Below are 19,585 nucleotides of genomic sequence, written 5' to 3'. Positions count from 1 at the left end.
GTCACAAAGAAATGAGGCTATAAATACACGTCAAGCCACGGAGGCTGCAGCTCTTCAGCACAGCTGGGCTTCACTGGAACACCACAGAGGGCACCTCTGCACATTTCACCGACTAACTGTAAGCCTTTTTTCTTCTCTCAGCCATTGCTGATTTCTATTTTTTTTTTTTTTTTTGGTATTCTTCTTTGCTTTGCTGCTTCTTTTGTGCTTTTATTTGCTCAGCTATTTTTAACACATAAAAGAAAGTTCAGTGAACACTGGCATAAAAAAAAAAGATATGAACATCAAAATGATCTTTGTACCTGGATTGTATTTGCTAATTCCTGGCTTATAATAGATACAATAAGAAAAGGTTCTTTTGAGGTAATATGAGATGGCCGGATCTTGTGCTTAAGTAAATATTGACCTGAATAAGACTTTGTCTGCAATGTCAGTGTAGCAGGATTAGTAACCCAGGATGTGGATTTGAGAGAGAGAAAAAAGACTTGATATACAGAAATCATCAAAGGCAATTTTGCCATAATAATTAATAATGGTCTTGGTGCTGACAATTTACTTTTGATGCCATTCAATGAATCATAACTATTAAAATAGAAATTAGGATTGTACCACTTGTTTTCTTTTTTTTGTCTAATGTAGATATGGATTCAAACTGTAATTAGAAAAACATACTTAAATGTATGCTTATAAACTTACTTATATATAATATATGTTTTCATACATATTGTTCAAAGGGAAAAATGAAAAACGACCAGAGTCTGATTTCAAATGCATTTTAAATAACTGCTTTGATGAGGCAAATTGAGTCATGAGTGTTGAGTCACAAATGGATTCTTCTTAATGGAACAAAATTATTATTGTTTGTTAGATATCATAGTCATGAGTATAATTTAACTCTACTGAGCCTTAATATGAAATAGAGCAGAGAAATTGTTCTTGGCCGTATATACCAAGTGGGCTGGTTGCACTTTATTTGCATTAACCAAAGATTTGATTTAGTCTTAATTTGCATGTTGCATAATTATTATTTTTTTGGATACAGTGGCTTTCCTGTGTTATACATTGCTGAACAAGTGGAACGGTTACACGTTTTCTCAGATCTGGGTGTGCCTTTTTTGCTGTAGTATACGCAGGGTCTTGGGAAATGAGATATACGTGTGAGATCATCTCCCTCGTGTAATGAAACTGCCCAGAAATACCCTGAAATGTTCAACAGCTCGGCTATTTAAACATCCTTCCTCGGAAATGCATGTTGAAAACAGATGTTTTCTACTTTTCCACTAGTGCTAGATTTACCCCCATTATTGTCTGGCATCATTTCACAACTCTTCTCGTCATTCTGAGACACACTCATGATTTACGTTCCAATGTTTATTCTGAACAGTGGTAAACTTTCAGTATGTTTGTTCTCATTCAATCCTGGGAAACACCTGATCATTCCCAAGCCTCGCAATCAGAGGGTGTGGCGTATTATGACTCTGGGCATGTCTGTACATGTCCAGAATTTAACTTTCCCACATTTTGCTGGCGTTGACTTCTGATGAAACTGAAAAACCGACTCCAAAACAGACTGTACAGTAATACACCCACACTTGTTTGATCCCTGTGATGAAAATGTCTGATTTTGTTTCGGGTTACCTCAAAGAACTCATGTTGGGGAAATAAATGTGACCTTTAGAGGTGGCTGCATTGATTCTGGCATTGATTTTGATATCACTTGGCTAAGAGAGCGTTTGTAAATGACTTATCTTGCTATGTTACAGAGAGAGCGCTTGCCTCCCTTAACGGATTAAGGCAGGACCTCTTTCCCGGCATCCAATATGAGTCGTGTGGAAGAATGGGTTCTGGAGAACAAGGACAAGATTGAAAAGGGAGTGGAAATCATGAGCCAAGGCTGTGAGATCCTGGCAGCCACTGTAGGCCAGTTCCATCCCATCCTGGAGGCAGTTTTTGTGGCCTCAGCTGAGCTCCTTAGCAACCCAGAGGGCAACGAGGCGAAGTATCTCGCCGAGCAGTTTGAAAGGGTCAACCAGAAGTTGGAAGGGATCCAGGATGAGGTTGAAAAAATCGCTCTGGAGCTGCAGAGAACATCATTGAACAAGCAAAACTTTGACCGTGAAGCACAGATGATCAGTCAGTATGAAAAGTTTCAAGAGTTTGTCATCGCCAAACCCAAGTTCAAGGAGAAGAAGAAGGAGAAGTTTCTGAGCCACTTTGAGAACACTGACCGTGACGTGAACCTTGATGCCTTGTACAACTCCTTCATTGGAGAGAACACCTCCGGAGATGCAATGATGGACACGATACTGGTCACCGAGCAGCGGAGCAGGAGGGCAGTGGAGGAATTCTGTGCTCGCCTGAAGAAGCTGTTCGTGGTTGGGATCATAGCAGTGATGGGCTACACTGCACTAAAGGAAGGCACCGTTGGACAGGATATGGTGAAGAAATGGCAAGACCGCATGGAGGACGTGGAGAAGCGAATGAAGGCGGCAGTGGATGAATGTGTGAACAACTTTCCTGCACAAGCCAAGATGGATGTAGAAAACAAGCTCACAGAAAGGCAGAGCCATGTCGATCCTGAGTTTACTAAATTCCTACTGGATGCCCTTGTCAAGAAGTATGACTGGGTCTGCTGGTCAGTTAGGGTCTTTAATCATGGTGGCATTTTTTTCTGGAATTGGCTGGCTGGCAAGCGGTACCATGGAAGTGGAGGAGGTATCAATTATTTTGACCTTTTGACCAAAAACAAAATAAGGATTGTGGTGTCTTTCACCGCGAACCCTAAACCACTCAACAAGGTCGAAATAAAGGATCAAATAGAGAACGAGAGGCTGAAAGGTGACATGATATCTGTGGCTGAGTCTTTGTGCAAGACTCTTCCCAACTGCCTTGTGCATGCTGTCAGTCGCTATAAGAGAGTTGAGGAAGTCAACAATTTTGACCCTGAGTGCTATTATTATGCGGTTCACAAAAGAGCACACCTCTGTATCCACTCAGAATAGTGAACTTTTGATCAAACTAAATATATCGAAGGCAATCAGTCTATATATATATATATATATATATATATATATATATATATATATATATATATATATATATATATATATATATATATATATATATTTTTTTTTTTTATTTTTTTTTTTCAGTAATTGTGGTCTTAACACTACACAATACAATGATATGACGGCAAGTCTGCCAGGACGTCCAGTTCCTTTATTTTATTTTATTTTGTGGCTTCTTATTCTCTGTAACGGTAAAAGCGCATATGTGACTACCTTAAAAAAAGATGTATGAATTTAGCCAAACATGTTTAATCAAAAGAATTATGCATATACCTTGTGTCTGAGCACTTTTGTATTCTGTAGATCACATTTAAGGCAAAATGTTAGTGTGTTTATGCTCTAGAATATGCTGGTAGACTCATTAGTAATGATGAACCTCACCATTTGATCAATTACATTAAAACATATTCAAACTCATTTCCAGCTAGCTGTTGATTTATTAACCCATGCGGTCTCTTTTATATGGATTCATAATTTTTCAGCCAAAAAACTACACTGCAATGATATATATATATATATATATATATATATATATATATATATATATATATATATATATAATATATAAATGAACACAAAAACAAATAAACAAGCAACCAAGGAAAAAAAATAAAACAGGTCATTCAAATTATAAAAGTTTTTTTTAATCCTTAAAATCTTGAAACTAAATTCAACACAGTGTCAACCTCAGGAAGGGTTAAAATTCAGAGGATTTAACCCTCGTTTCTTCTGAACATGGGTGTGACTCACATTCAGCTGCAAACAGGGAAACTACATGAAGTCGGGTTTAAACGGAGAGCTGTCTAACTTTCTTTTGTTCTCCCGCGATTTTAAGGTGAGTTTTTCTTTTGGTCATACGGTAAATAATAAACGTTAGCCATCCATTACACTGCAGCAAAGACTATAAAGTAAAAGGGCTTGAGTAATGTAAAAGAGTTTGTTGTAGGACAGAAGTTTAGCAGCCCTCAGGGCGTTGCTCTGTCTTCAACGAATAGACCGGAAGTTATTCCCGATTTTTTTTTTTTTTAATTATCATTATTATTATTTTTAAAGATAATGTAAGCCTTGTTTCAACTTCATGATGCATTTGACGAGTGACTAAAACTTTACTCGATCGTACACTTAGCTAAAAGCGTGATAATATCTCAAAGGGAGTCCCTGAAAACAACTCTGTTTGGTCTTCATCCAACCAGGAAGTAAGTTCGTTTCACGCAACTTAAGCGCGCGCCTTCATACTTCATGAGCCTGAGCGCGAGCCTTTATACTTTCTATTGTATACTTCATCCAGTGTTTTATTGACCTTCACATAATGTATATAAGCTGTACACTTTATTGAGCTATATACTGTATACCTTACTCATTTAACACTTATATGCGTTATGTTTACTGACTTACATACATAACTTGCATTATAACTGTACATTAAACATTCTACATGTATTCAGGTTTGGCTGTGCCTTACTGAAATATATACACTATATTTAGCTATATGCATTATACTTTACTGAGCTTATGTTTATCTGCATTACGCTTTACTGCGCTTTATGCATCATAGCTATGCACAGCTGTGTCTTATTAAAACACACCAACTAAACAAAGTTATATTATACTGAGCTCAGTGAATTATACCCAGCTATATACATTATAGCTAAACATACCATGGCTGTGCATGATACATACTGGGATATGTGCATTATAGCTCTATATGCTATACTTTACTAAGCTGTGTATTTTACTTAGGTTAATGCATTTACTCGGCTATATATAAACACTTAATAGTTTTATGCGACATACTTTAATGAACTTTATGCTATGTAGGTATATGCATTACATATCTGCTGGAAAATTGAGGCCTTGGAATCGTACGTCTCATTGTGTCTTCTCAATATCTTAAAATTACAGAAGTATTCCAGTGTCTCAGCATGTACTATATTGAGCTGTGCATGTTATATTTAGTGGAGATGTATAAATTCTGTTTTATTCAGTATGAATGTATTGTAGGTGTATGTATTAGCTCACTCAGCTGTATGCATTATAGCTGAATAGATAATACTTTAAGCTGTATCGGTCACTCCTTGCTGCTTGCCACTCCGAAAGTCTGAAAATCTTTGACATAGATGGATAATGTAATCTACATGCATCTGTAGTAAAAGATGGAACCTTATCCAAATATATTTGTTTCCTGTGGTAATTCTGTACAAAGGAAATCTACTGGAAAGCTACTACAGCTTTTGCTATAAAAATGTTTGCGTCACATTCTCTGTCAGTTGTTCATCATCTCCTCTTTTCTGCTTCTTGCTCTGTGGAATTCCTAGATCCAGGTGGCTTGAACATCCACAGGAGTCTCTGTACTGCAAAATAATGATTTTAGACCTTGGATTTAAAAAGTCTAAAACCTCAGACACTATCCGATATGTTAACACTGCATTAGTGGTGTGTTTTAGTGCAATTCCTGATTCTCTCAAGTGCTGCAGTAACCCAGGGGAGGGAATGGGATGAGGCAGTCTGTAATGTTATGTCTAATCTGTTCTAGTGCTTTGTGGCGCAGAAAAAAAAACTATGATGACAGTGCACAATATATTACTAGTTAATTTAAAAATAAAAATTAGTGCAATATTCTTTGCGAGCTCATTAATCAAACAGATTTTCTATTTGTAAAGGTTTAGTGAGGGTTTAGACTAATCACAAAATTTGACTGTGAAATTTAAATACACCTGCCTCTAAAAATATTACAATCTACTTATAAAACACATTAATATGTTAGGTAAGGAATAAAACATGAAGGGGCATGTTACTGTAGGAATATAATCAACGATGGGGTGGTGTGATGAAGCGGAGCTATTGTTAACAACCCAACGTTTATTATTTTCCTGTAACAGCATATCCCAAAGTGTTTACTTTTTTTATACAACAGCAATTTGCCAAAGATTCCAATTATGGCACTTAAAGTTATATATATGTTTTTTTTGTTACAAAACACTGACACTGAAGACTCCTTCCATAAATGGTAAATAAATGTCTCCTTAAAGAAAGCTTTACCATATCAATGATTATATGCTTTCCTTTGTTAAAGATCACGTTTTTAGAAATGTGTGTATTGTCAGCCTTTTATTATTATTATTATTATTATTATTATTATTATTATTATTATTATTATTATTATTATTATTATTATGTGCATGAATATCAACAGTGCAACCACCAGAGCTGTTCTTATAGAAAATGAATCACTACCACCTGACCAGAATCAGAATTAATCAGCACTGTGGTATAATTTGGATCAAATACATTAAATAAATTTTTGCTAATTTATGCGTTCACAGAACAAAATAGATATGGAAATCATTTAAATTCTATTCAGTGTCATTCAGTGTGCATTTGGCTGGAAAAAAAAAAAAAAGCTGTTGAACAAAGTAAATACCAAGTAAACCGGCAAGGAATTTCATCAAAGTGTAACTGACAGCCTCGTTTTTCTTTTGTCTGGTTTCCATAGAAACTGTCCGGGTTGCTTTGGAAAATGTGCTCTTGCCCAGCGAGTTGAACTACCTTATTAACCGTTTGTCCGCCTACGATGGCACTTGCACACACTGAAAACGGAAGATGTCCTAAATTCTAACTGGTTTATGGATATTATGAAGATATTATGTTCCCATTTCTTTTTAACCGCATCTCATTTGTAGTTTTCAATTGAATTACACGGTCATTACTTAGCCTGTGTTTGTAAGATCAGCAATTGATCTTTCGAGTGCTAGTCTATGTAATAAACGTCTATGCAAAAAGTCTACAAAGATTGTCGACATTGCTTTTCTTATGTGCTTTTTAAATATTATGAGGTTAATCCATGTTTTAAGCTGCAGGGCTTGGGATGTAGGAAGAGCCCCGAGTTAATATTCATGTATTCCTCCACTATAAAGCTGCCCAGTGGTTATATATATATATATAGGATGTTTATTTTGAATGATGAAGGCAACACTGTTAAATGTCAATTTGTCCTTGTTATGTGGCCTGTGGAGAGTCTTTTCTCCCTCAGTGTGAATTCCTGGCACATTGTTGACTCATTAGTTCACGGGGTGGGACGTTACTGAGTGGTTCTTGCTCTGATAGCTGAGCTGACTCGCTTTTCTTTCTTTCTCTCGCACAGCGATCTCACCTTTTTCCACTCAGGCACAGCAAAAAGGCTAAAAAAAACATCACAATCAAGGACTGACTGTGCAAGTTCTTTATTTACTACCTTCTGGCTTATAAAATGATGCTTAGCTAGACAATTACAGTGCTATATCTTCAAATATTTCATGTTTTGGATCTTTGCCACCTGGATAAGTGAATTTAGTGAATTTGCAGTGTGATAATTTGTGACCTGACCTTTGTGCTTTCTTTTTGCCCATAGATTGATTTTCAAAGAGATTTAAAAAATGGCAGAGAACCTGCAGAAACTTGTTGCATCCAAGAAGGATGTGGTGGAGAATGTGATGGAGGTATTTGAGCAGGGAGCAGAGATGTTAGCCAGCATTGCTGGAGATCTGTTCCCCGTTTTCTCCATCGCTGCTCCCATTGTGAAGATGGCACTAGATAACGTGGAGAGCAAAGAAGCGGAATACATGAAGGAACAGTTTCAGAAGGTCCGTGAGCGTCTGGAGGTTATATCAGAGGAGATCCAGCGCATAAACGATGAGGTGAGGAAGAGCGGTATGGACGCAGCTTACTTCTCCGTGGAGGAGAATATAACCAACCAGTTTCGCAAGTACATGGACATCCTCAATGCCAAGCCAAAGTTTCGAGAGGCAAAGAAGAAACAATTCTTGGAGCACTTTAGCAAGTCTGGTGGAGACAAAAACTTGCACACGCTTTACGGTGCTGTGACAGGAGATAGCTTCTCGGGAGAGTCCGTGCTGGAGATCACGCTCAACTATGAACAAAAGAGCCGGCGGGCGATGGAGGACTTCTGCGCCAGACTGAAGCAGTTGTTCTGCATAGGTCTCATCGCTTTGATGGGACACACAGCTCTAAAAGGCGGCGATGACGAAGAGGAGCTGCTCCGAAACTGGGCCGAGAACATGAAAGTTGTCCAGTCAAAAATGAACGTGGTCATCGAAGACTGCATCAACAGCTTCCCAAGTCAGGCAGAGATCGATATCAAGCGCCTAGTGAGGAACCACAAGGACAAAAGCAACCAGCAGCTGGCCGACATGATCATCGAGAACCTGAAAGGGAAGTACGACTGGGTGAGCTGGTCAGTCCGTGTCTTTAACTCGCCCAAGGGCTTGTTCACTAGCAAGAAAGACTTCCAGTGTGCCACAGGCAAGAGCAGGTTTCAGGTGCCTTCACCGGATGAGAATTTGAATGTTGTGCTATCCTACAGTGCCTCTCCTGAACCTCTAGACAAAGCTCAGATCCAGCAGTTGGTCCAGGACCAGAAGAAAGTCACAGTTCCAGGGATTGCAGAGCTTATCTTTGAGAAGACCCCTATGTGTGTGGTCCATGCGGTCAAGACGTCATGCAAAGAAATGGCTTACTCATGGAGCTTTCGAGATGAGCTTCACTACTTTGAGGAGTTCAAGAACGTTTACTTGTTCGTTCATTCTTCTTAAGACCACAGTTGAGGATAGCAAACATAGGACGAGATTTGTAATCGAGTGTAAACGTCTTTATTTACCTTTAAAAGAATGCCGACTATTTTCTTAAGCCACTAACCATGTTATCATTTAATGCTGAAGATTTTTTAATGCTGTGTGATTGAACACTTAGATTATTTGAATATCAATCTTTGCCAATTATAAACACTGCATGTGCAGTTTTTGAAAAGTGCACTATGATTTGCATCTCGGTTGTATATTTGGGTAGTTTTAAGTGTCTTGGGGCAAGAATGCCTATTTAGCTTCATGAAGGTTATTAGGCCACCCTGAAATGAATCAGTATCAGGATCTAATGAATGGATGCAACAATGCTGAAAACTCTTTGTTTTGTTTTTGTAACAGCCTTATTTTTTTTCCCCCATTGTATTTCAAAATTTCACAAAGACGTCTTCATATCTACAGCTGTGTGTCCCTGAGCGTATGATATGGTGTGTTTACCCTCACAGAGTTGGATTCTTAAGGACACAATCAGACCTTGAATTACTGCGTTTCACCAAAACCTGGACATGTAAGGACATGTCATGAAGGGAAAAGAATTGTTTCCTTATGAGCCCTTTCCAGCCTGTTGGACTGTCACAGGTCCCCCCCCCGCCCTTGATACTAATTAAACTATGCCTCCAGTTTAACATAAATAATATAGTGTATCAATATAGTTCATCCTGAATTGAGATATACGAATAAGATGCTACGTTTTAGCAGGACATGATTTAAAAACATCACAGAAAGGAGTACACCATTCTTATCTGTGTTCTTATCCAAAACAACCATTCAGACATTTAACACTGATAAACGATGGTCATGTGATTTTTAGTTCAACACGCTGCTGACTTTTTATTCTAACCAATCAGCTTAGGGGACATTTTCTTTCCATTTCACTACAAAATTACACATGTATTAAATTTTTGGTTATAAAATTCAATTAATGACACTATAGCAATAGGCATGCATTGTAATTTTTGCCTCCTAAAGTGGCCAATATATATATACACATATTTGCATTAAAAGGAAACACCTTACTTAATGTCAAAGGGAATCGGAATTTCATTTGAGACTGATTCTGGGTTTGTTTGTTATACCAGTCAGATTCAGCAAGTTTTAGCAAGTAATCTGAGCTAGTTGAGCAGGTTGAACACCTGAAATGTACCTTTTGATGAATTGCCAAAACATCTACGCTTCAAACTGGGTCTTACATTTGTTTTTCTTTCTTAGTCGCTATTAAAAGTTTTCTTATTACTTTGCACTGAAGTTGTTCCCCTCCCAACTGTCTAACAATGTCTTTGCTTACAACCATAGCTGATTTTATCTCACAGTATCACTTTATTAGGTTTGGCATTTTCAAGCCTGTCATACCTTTTCATGATATAAACTTCATATTGTAAATGCAGAGAAATATACACAATACAATATATATACAGACACACAATTGAGTTTGGTTGTTTTTATTTAATCACTTAATTAATTTGAAACATATAAGTCAGCAGAGGATTACATAGCGGGTGTCGCTTTAAACAATCTCGGTTACAGGTAAGGATATTTTCTCTTCTTTTTTTTTTCGTTCCGCAGATCATGGACCGTTTAGTGTAAAAGCAGTAGAAGAGTTACAAAACACACTTCAGTGGAGAAATAGATGTGGTTGTGCACTGGGTGAAACACCCTTCTTACTCTGTAATTATGCACAGGAACAGTGGACTGTTGGGTTTCTATATAAGGCTCCATTCCACTGCACCATGCATGCAAAAAAAACATGTTTATAAATACATTACCATAGAAAGTCCATGCCATGGGCACCGACACACCCCCATACCATGACAGACGCTGGCTTTTGGACCTGATGCTGATAACAGCTTGGATAATGATAATGAGTCTTTATTGATCACGTATACAGTACAGCACAGTGAAATTCTTTTCTTTGCATATCCCAGGTTGTTAGGAAGCTGGGGTCAGAGTGCAGGGTCAGCCATGATACAGCGCCCCCTGGAGCAGAGAGGGTTAAGGGCCTTGCTTAAGGGTGGCAACTTGGCAGTGCTGGGGCTTGAATCTTCCCGACCTTCCAATCAATAACCCAGCGTCTTAACCACCAAGCCACCACTGCCCCTTTGGATGGTCCTTTTCCCTCTTTGGGACCAGAGAACACGACGGTTGTTAATAAAAATTAATATTAATAATAATAATCCAACCTAGAGGTAAGAAAAGCATGAACTAGTTTTTCCTGCATTGTGTAGAGACATTATATTTCTTACCTTAGCAATAGTTCTGAGATGAAAGAAGGCTATCCTGGTAATATTATCTACATGAGCTTCAAAGGAAAGACTGTAGTTAATAAGGTCTTTTACTGCTGCACATGATGAAACTGAAAGCCATCCAGAGCTACTACGGAATCAGAAAGCTTATTTCTAGCTGCATGTGGTCCTAGTACAAGTACTTCTGTCTAGTCAGAATTAAGCAAAAGGAAGTTAATAAGCATCCAGTGTCTAATGTCCTTTCTCACATTCCTCAACTTTATTAAGCTGCCGTCTGTCAAGTGGATGGAGTAAACCGGAAATAAGGCTGTGTGTTCTCCAAGTCCAAGTGAAGAGGTGAAGTCGTGGTCTGATCACTGAGGTTATTACAATGTAAGATGACAAAGTGTAGTTATTGGTTAACTGAATCTGATTAATTTATACTGACCACTGAAAAAAGGGAATACACTTCTGATGAATTTTCTGTCCTTTTAAAAAAAAAAAATAATAAAAAAAGTCCCATCTAACCACCAATATTGCTGATGCTCTATTTCTATTTCCTCTTCTTAAGAAGGCAATTACTCCCAAGTGCAATTTTAACTGAAGCATGCAGAGTTCTGGACCGGAACATCATCTTGAAACGAGCTACTGAAGAAATGAGAAAATCTAGAACTATTTTCTGAATCTTTCTTAGTATTTCTTTATTAGATTATTTTAAATTCTGCATATTCCACCATCCAGTATTATTTTCTAACATGCCCTGATGAGTTTCGCTAACCATTTCCTCTTGTACTTAAGAGGATCCCTCTTGGAGGCCAAAGAGATCAAATCTTTATAAACACAGGCCTCTTGGAGGAATCAAAACTTCAGCACTCCTGCAAAGTTTCAGTTTCAGAATAATGATGGATGAGGCATTCCATTATACAGTAACAAGATCAACAAAATATTTAATATTTCAAAGAATATATGTCTCAAACTGGGTTTTAGGTCTCAATCTTGGCCAATTTTACACCACAATCAAGCTTTATAGTCAACGTACTTCATTAAATCTTATCAACTACCAATATATTACAGTTGAAGTAGGATTTAAGGAAGCTTGACAAAATTTGTCAAGATTCAGTTGCATTATTTTTATTTGGCTCATAGAGCCAGTCTATGTGACCATATGGCCAATCAATAAAGTCTGTAAAGCCCAAGAAATCAGAAAATGACAAATTTTGGAGAGGTCAGATTTGGGAGATTTTCCAGTCTCAAATTTGGAGCTTCAGAGATTTTGATTCCTGCTTCGGTGACTTTTATGATATTTTTGTTGAAGACTTAACTTGAACTTGACCCATTACACAACGGGCACAGGAGCACTGGAGAAACATCTATACTGTGTGTGACTCTGGCCTCAAAATGTTACCCAGATGAATAGCTCAAGAGATTTTTTAAAAACCAGAACAGAATTACTATTCCAGAAACACGATTTGGTCAGACAGCCCTGCATTGAGTCCGGCCCCATCAGGTGATCTCAGGAACGCAGAAAAACATCACGTGGCGTGGAAACATTTTCGGTCGGGATTCAGGAATACATTGTGCTGCCATTTATCCTCGAAATGTTACCCTGTCTACTGCTTAATTCGGTCTCTTTGGAAATAATTTCATTTTAGTGTCCAAAAAAGGATGGTTCTTATCGGACGACTGGCTCCAGTGGAGCATGAGCAGGGCGACCAGGTCTTTAAACAAGGACCTGATGTAGACAGAGAAAAGAGGAAATCTGTTTATATAGCACCCCAAACACCAGTTTTACATGGAAACTGTAGAATAATAAGCATATAGCATAAAATTAAGCAATTAATTTACAAAAATGCTATAAAACTAAGCCAAGATAATAGTTTATGTATATTTTCATGTCATTTTCCTGTATATTAATCATTTATACTAAAAATTGTTGACCCTATTTTAAAAGGTTTTACATGAAGGAGGAGGGGCATGGCACCTCAAAACGTGAGGACATCGTCTACATCAGTACCCTTTAATGTAAACAACCAAACAAATTTCAGGTTTTCATATCAGGTCAGACCGGTGTATTGCCACACCCCAAATGTGAGCTGGGTTTTAAGAGACCCAGTGATTCACTCAAAGTAATCCAAGTAAAGCACAGAATAAGCGCAAACCCAACACGAACAATGGCATTAAAAAAAAATAAAAAATACAGACATGCCAATGGTATTAAGAGAAAATTCTGTTGTTATCTGCCTTTGTCTCCAAATTGCTTGTTGATTCTCAGTATCAGACCACTTGAAATTAGCAGCTGTTCAGAAACACCTTTTTTTGTGGGTAGGATGGAAAATGCTGTAGTTAATTATAGCACGTTTTATATTTAATTTCCGTTCTTCTCTATTCACTCACTTCTCTTTTGTGAGTTGGGCTGGATCAAGTGCTATTCTAAAAACTGTCAGATGATGAAGGTAGAAACCATATTGTTACAGTAAAATCATTGATTAATGTGATAATTCCTATTAGGAATATTTGTTCAGCAATATGTAATACTGTATCGGCAATATAATAGACTCCAAGTAGACTTATTTCAACACATGCCTCATCATGTTAGTCTTTTCCATTTTTAAGTTGTCTCTTGATTTTATGTAGCATCATATTACTTCTAACAGCAAAAAAACAAAAGCCATTTTATTCTTCAGTCCACATTTCACTAGCTTGAGGGCCAATCAGCCGTGAAATATCAAGGATGGATGGAGCACTAAATAAACGCTACATAAAACACAAACGTAGCAAATCAGTGTTTTTTTTTTTTTTTTTTTAAACGTGTTAGGAATTGTATTCCTTGTGCTTACAGCTTCACTCATTATTTTCTGTTTTGAAATAGAAATGATTTGTGATTGAACGTCTTGTGTGTTTTCAGGGAACAGCCTCTGCTGGACTACACTACTGGAATACAGCCTTCATTTTCTGAGCATTTCTCTCTCAAAATGGCTACTGCTGTTCCAGAAATGCAGAGTTGTGAGATCAGTGGCGTTCTCTGAGCGCCCTCTGGTGGTGGACGACTGTAAACACAGTAGATTTGGTTCATTAATACAAGATGTTATTTACTATTTACATAGTAGTTACTGTGGATTATTGTTTATTTCAGTCACTAAAAATGTATGCTGTTCAATCATTAACATTTCTTTAAAAAAAATATGAAATATACTTATGCTCAGTGTGTGTGTGTGTGTGTGTGTGTGTGTGTGTGTGTGTGTGTGTGTGTTTGTGTGCACACATTATTACACCACTGTTGTCCTTAATTTTATTAAAGTGGCATAAAGTCAATAGAAAAATGATGACATACTTAGCTGCTCAAGAAGAGAACTTTAATATCCAGTCTAACTGAAACAGACTATCAGCTGTATGTAAGTATTAATATCTAAATCCCAGGAACTAATCTTCTGCTTTGGCTTCTCAAATACACTTAACAAAGAGTGTACTTGTTAAAGACTTGATTTTAAGGGCATTCCTAATCCTTAAGTTCGCTGAGGTTTGTTTTTCGTTACCTCTTTATAATAATGATAATTCATACGTTCCAGTTACTTGTTAGAAAATGATAATCTCTTAGCACTGATTTCATGTTGTTAGTGTCATTGAAACAATTTTTATGAACAAAATGCCCATTTTTATTGACTTCTTTACATTTATTTCTATTTTACCAAGCATATGCACAATGGTGGTTGATATAACAGGTGAACATGCTTTAATAATGATTCTGAAATTGTGCTTACAAAAACAAATCTGTGTAACTGTAGAAAGCAAATGTCATGCAAATTAACACTGATTTTAATAACCATGTAGATACTTTAAAAAACAAAAACGTGACAGAGAGGAAAGTGCTGGATAGCAGCTAGTCTAACTGTAGTGGCTTTAGTGTTTCTAACACTCTGGATTGGGAGTTTCTGGCTCCATGAGGGGTTTGCAAAGTTCTGGATCCTCCATGTCCTGAAAAATTTGAACACAGATCAGCTTTAAACTCCTTATATCAGCTCATTTTTTGTACTTCTTTAAAGACAGTTATACCTGTCCGTCTGCGTTGTTCTTGCACAGCGCTTTTGTGTTCAGGACACACCAGCTGATGGTGACGCAGAGCTGAAGAACAGCGAGCACAATCATCATGATGTCCAGGCCTCCGCAGATGGTCTGGGTGTAGAAGTCGATTCATATAAATGATAGATTATGCAGTATATTAATGTAGTATTCAATCCATTTTAGGCAACTTGTATATTTAGTACTGAGATCTAATACAAATCTGATCTAACAGAATTCACAAGACTTTTTGGTCAATCCAACTTTCATCATAATTTTGCATCGGTGGGAATTTATCCGAGCTGAAGCGTTGTTCTTGGTCTTGGAGGTTAAATTGGCAAGATTAATGTATGTGGGTTGTTGGCATAGAAACAACCTCCTCACTCGACATCTAAATTACACAAAGAGATTCAACAGTAATCGAATTTGAGCTTAGCGAGGGTCATATTGCTTACACCTAAAGAGAGTTTTTCATGTCGTAACATTACAAAATGTGGGAAAGTCCAAGGGGGTCAATACTTATACGTCGAACTGTGGTCTAAAAGCGGGTTTCCTTTTTAACATTTCACCCCCCCCAAATTAATCTAATGACCAACAAATCACATCGTACAAATACATCATTATTGTTTCAGAAATTGTACTTTATAAAATCCCCCCAAAAATTTTTTTCCTGAAATTAGCAAAAGTGATTACCTGAATAAGGTGCTTGTTTTGCTCACAACGTCTGTAGTTCTCCAGTTTTATCTCAAACAGCTCATCCAACTGAGCTTTTTTCGAAGGAGATGCAGTTGTCCAGTAATACCGATCGTCCGGCTCACGTTTAGGAAGTTCACACCCGTAAATGTACCGTATTTGTGCCAAATCCACTGAATAAAGCACGATGGCAGTTATAGCTAATGCACTGCTCACTATGTTCATCACCACGGTCAGGACAACCTGTATACACAAAACGAGAAGACGCATCTGTGTAAGGACGTGATTTCATTACATGCTGGATTCTCTAATAGTCCGGAGTCAATTCCTTACGTACCGGGCAAATTCAATTAAACCAGTTTTAACATGAAATGGCAATGAGCCGTTTGAGAGTCGACTTGAATTGGTGAGTCGAATGATCTGACTCACTGAGGTAGCATACAGTAACAGCATGCTTTCAAAGAAAAAGGAGGAAACTCACCAGACATGGGCTCGGAAACTTTTCAGCTAGGATGCACATGATTCCAACTGCAATAAACTGAAATAAAAATTTCATTTATCGCACCACAATAATGCATCTTATGTGAAATAGGCTTACAGTAATCTGAATAAAACAATGACATTTTCATGAAATATTACTACTCTTACCATGCCTCCTAGCCAAAAGGGAGCAAGACCAAGATCACCGATGGCTGTACTCAAAATCCCAAAGCCCAGATTCATTATTCCAACCATGATCTGTATAGTCTGTGGGAAGAGAGCAGGTGGTCATTGCAAAGGCCCAGACTCTTCTGAGAAAATAGTTTAATTTATTATAAATCACAGTTTGTGACGTCATCTTAATTCTAGTCCTAAAATATCAGACAATGGGCTATTTCCTTAGATGGGACCATGAAGAAAATGCATGAAATGATATTATGTGGTCATATCGTAATTTGTAATCAACTCGGTGATGTCCGTTTATCACACCACGTTAAGTTCTGATTGATCAAACGATTTCTCAAGCAAGAAAACGAGGCAGCATTTCACGTGTGAGTCTGAGTGCGTAACAAACCGCCAGCGCTGTGAGAGCGCAGCCAATCTGCTGCTTCAGTCTCAGAGACACCGAGCACACGGGGCTGTAGCACATGGTGCCCAGGATCTGGCAGAGGAGCGGCCATTTACTTTTGGGGTTGGATTGCACAGTGTATACCGTCACCCCCTCGGCCCTGCTTATCATCAGCGACATCCTGAAGCTCTACAAAACAGACAATGATATTACAGGGTGTCCCAAAAGTCTCTATACACAGGGAAAATTAACACTTGATTACAAAACTTAACACAAAATGTCTTCCAAATATTTTCATACTTAGTTTATACATATACATACACACACACACACACACACACACACTAATATATATATCTTTTTCTTTCTTTCTTCTTTTCCAGATACAGCCTTTAACAATGCCTTTGACAGAAGGTATTGAAATCATTCTCATCGCTGGATCAGGAAGCTGTCACAAGTTTGAGATGAACTTTAACATGAAACATGGCAAGCACATCACACACAGACTGGAAGTGTTATCAGACCAACCGACAAACATCCATTGAAAAAGGCACAAAACCGACCTGGTGCTGGCATACATAGTCCCCTACTGTATGTATGGAGACTTTTGGGACACCCTATATTATTTATTTTATTAATAGATATTAAATATGTCTACTATTTAATAGCTTAAATATAAATAGTTTTATATACACAAACATTTTCAATTATGATATTAATAGTGTAAGTCTCCCCCGCCCCCCATAGTGTATGGGGAAATACCATATGTGGCCACTAGGTGGCGTCTGTAATTGGGAAAATAATTATAAATAATACCGTATGTAGTCACCAGGTGGCGCTTGTACTATTAACGAACTATTATAGCGCCAATACCTTACATAGCCACTTGGTGGCGTCTGTATAGACGTCAATTCCCAGAACTCCCGTCCAGTTTCGGTTTCGTTCTTGATGTTTTTAAATGAACGAAATGACTTAATTTCGTAAGTAAAATGTATTAATGGTATTCAGATTAGATTAAAAAAAATCTAAATAAATAATGCAGGTTTTACCAGCGCAGTAAAAATGAGTTATGTAATTTATAAACAGGCGGGGCTAGGCTACAGCTCTGCTGCATCTTCTTACGCCTAAATAGGCCGTTTTCCACTATAATTTACGCAATATTTATCATCTTCGGTTGTTTTCACATTGTAAACCCATTTCCAAGAAGTTCCATTAAAAAAATAAAATAAAAATAAAAATCACACACACATTGAAACTTTTCCTGGGCCTGAAAAACAAACAAGCAAAAAAAAAAAAAAAAAAAAAAAAACCCCGTGAAAAACGGACCCTTCAGCCAAAGAAATGATCTAAGTAGTATAGGAAAATCCAGTAATTATGTGGCTGTAAATGTACTAAACATGTTGCCGACGTTTATCTTCGTTTAAAATACTACTTTTACGACTCCATTTTACAGAGAACTGTTTGTACTGATGTTTACAATAACGTGGAAGCAACATCGCGTTATTTCCTGGAAAATATCGCGCGTCTTATGCTTCCAAACGACTAACGATCCCCTAATATCATCAAACTCCTGTTTCTAAATAAATAAAAGCTGTTTAGATCCTTAAATCACCTTTTTTCAGTCGATTTCCTGATGCTGCGTTTCAGTGCAGTGCTGCTCCAGAAGAGGCGTGAATTTTACTAACAACCACCAGAGGGCGCTCTGTTTCTCCTCCTTCATTATACCGCCACAGCACGTCATCATATCTTCACTTGTTCATCACCAATTCTTAAATTAAATGAGTACATTATTAAGTCAATATGGTTGCTAGTATAATTACAAGTAACAAGTAAAATTTATTACTTCTTTTTAAACTATGTTTTAAGAAAACCAATTATGCATGATTACACTGCCCAATCTAAAATTATTAATTGGGTATATTTTATATTTCAGATTAATATTTTGAACTCGCTAATGCTGTCTGCCATTCATTCAAGATTTATCACTGTTTTCTCACCTCACAGTTTGTTGGCTACTTGGACTAGATTAATAGTTAAACTCCCCTTACTTGCTTCAGTACAAAACTAAAGAGGCAGAATTTTGGCAGATTGACTAATACATTTGAAGATAGTATTAAAAATTGTGTCAATTTCACTTTATTTCCCAAATTAACTGAAGGAACACCACTATGCGCCATGCTGCTTGGTGGTATTTTGACATTAACCCTCATAGAAGCTAGTTAGTTTATAACGACAATATATTCTGGCTGCTTTTTTGGGAATAAAGAGACTCAGTTATTCACTGTATTCAAACGTTTGCCTTTTATGGCTTTTTATCCAGTATAACAGTACATAACATTCATGAAATATCAAAAAGGTCAGTTAAGACTAACTACAGATTTAATGTGAAATGTTATTTGGACTTTCACATTAAGGTTAATGGAGGTTACTCAATCAGATCTGACATTGAAAACTCTGCTAAAAGGATGCACTAATCACAGAAATTTTTCATTAAAATATTAAAACAGGCGTCACATTATTACTGGCTCGCAGCAGTGAAACAGAAAGCTGAGTTAAAAAAAGAAAAGATTTTATTGAAATTAAGAAGTAGACTGATGATGGTTTAATGTTAATGATTGATCTGTTCAAATAGTTTATCAAAAAGAACATTCCAGAGCACTTTTGTTCGTATACACCATGCATGGTCTAGTGTATTTTGTACATATTTATAGTGGCTTGGTGCTCATGGAAAGTAGCAGCATCAGGTAAGATTGTGGTTTGAGTACACTACATTGCTATTTCTACCTTCGTGCTAGTTTTAAAAGCTACGCTGATCAGCAGAACACGGCACTGCAACATGCCGAAGCAGCACGCATTATCTTGTCTGCT

At 37.3% G+C, this 19,585-nt stretch overlaps 3 protein-coding genes across 3 annotated transcripts; 2 read left to right on the top strand and 1 right to left on the bottom strand.

Annotated features, from left to right (window-relative positions):
• Positions 1-3,485, top strand: rpz5 (rapunzel 5). Its single transcript, XM_053674888.1, has 2 exons — positions 1-118; positions 1,764-3,485. Exon 2 carries the CDS (start codon positions 1,821-1,823, stop codon positions 3,000-3,002), a length of 1,182 nt encoding a protein of 393 aa, XP_053530863.1. The 5' UTR covers positions 1-118; positions 1,764-1,820; the 3' UTR covers positions 3,003-3,485.
• Positions 3,486-3,643: 158 nt separating this feature from the next.
• On the top strand, positions 3,644-10,124 carry rpz4 (rapunzel 4). Its single transcript, XM_017452767.3, has 2 exons — positions 3,644-3,903; positions 7,456-10,124. The coding sequence occupies exon 2, from the start codon at positions 7,481-7,483 to the stop codon at positions 8,654-8,656; it is 1,176 nt and encodes a 391-aa protein (XP_017308256.1). The 5' UTR covers positions 3,644-3,903; positions 7,456-7,480; the 3' UTR covers positions 8,657-10,124.
• Positions 10,125-14,549: 4,425 nt separating this feature from the next.
• Positions 14,550-18,482, bottom strand: tmem176l.1 (transmembrane protein 176l.1). The gene is made up of 7 exons (XM_017452789.3): positions 18,330-18,482; positions 16,724-16,906; positions 16,318-16,416; positions 16,151-16,207; positions 15,670-15,912; positions 14,971-15,090; positions 14,550-14,892 (listed from the first exon to the last, which is right to left on the bottom strand). Exons 2-7 carry the CDS (start codon positions 16,895-16,897, stop codon positions 14,827-14,829), a joined length of 759 nt encoding a protein of 252 aa, XP_017308278.1. The 5' UTR covers positions 16,898-16,906; positions 18,330-18,482; the 3' UTR covers positions 14,550-14,826.
• Between the last annotated feature and the right edge of the window lie 1,103 nt (positions 18,483-19,585).

Source organism: Ictalurus punctatus, chromosome 23 (genome assembly GCF_001660625.3).
Source record: "Ictalurus punctatus breed USDA103 chromosome 23, Coco_2.0, whole genome shotgun sequence".
NCBI classification, from domain to species: Eukaryota; Metazoa; Chordata; class Actinopteri; order Siluriformes; family Ictaluridae; genus Ictalurus; species Ictalurus punctatus.
Note: the sequence above shows the minus strand (reverse complement) of the source record. Positions and strands in the feature narration are given on the sequence as shown.

Bases quoted from the DNA above. Each gene is read 5' to 3' on its own strand.
- rpz5 (XM_053674888.1), top strand. From the start codon at position 1,821: ATGAGTCGTGTGGAAGAATGGGTTCTGGAGAACAAGGACAAGATTGAA.
- rpz4 (XM_017452767.3), top strand. From the start codon at position 7,481: ATGGCAGAGAACCTGCAGAAACTTGTTGCATCCAAGAAGGATGTGGTG.
- tmem176l.1 (XM_017452789.3), bottom strand. From the start codon at position 16,897: ATGTCGCTGATGATAAGCAGGGCCGAGGGGGTGACGGTATACACTGTG. The intron at 16,208-16,317 runs GTAAGAGTAGTA...TTTTTATTTCAG, and splicing joins CCTTTTGGCTAGGAGGCATG to TTTATTGCAGTTGGAATCAT. The intron at 15,091-15,669 runs GTAATCACTTTT...TTCTACACCCAG, and splicing joins AAAACAAGCACCTTATTCAG to ACCATCTGCGGAGGCCTGGA.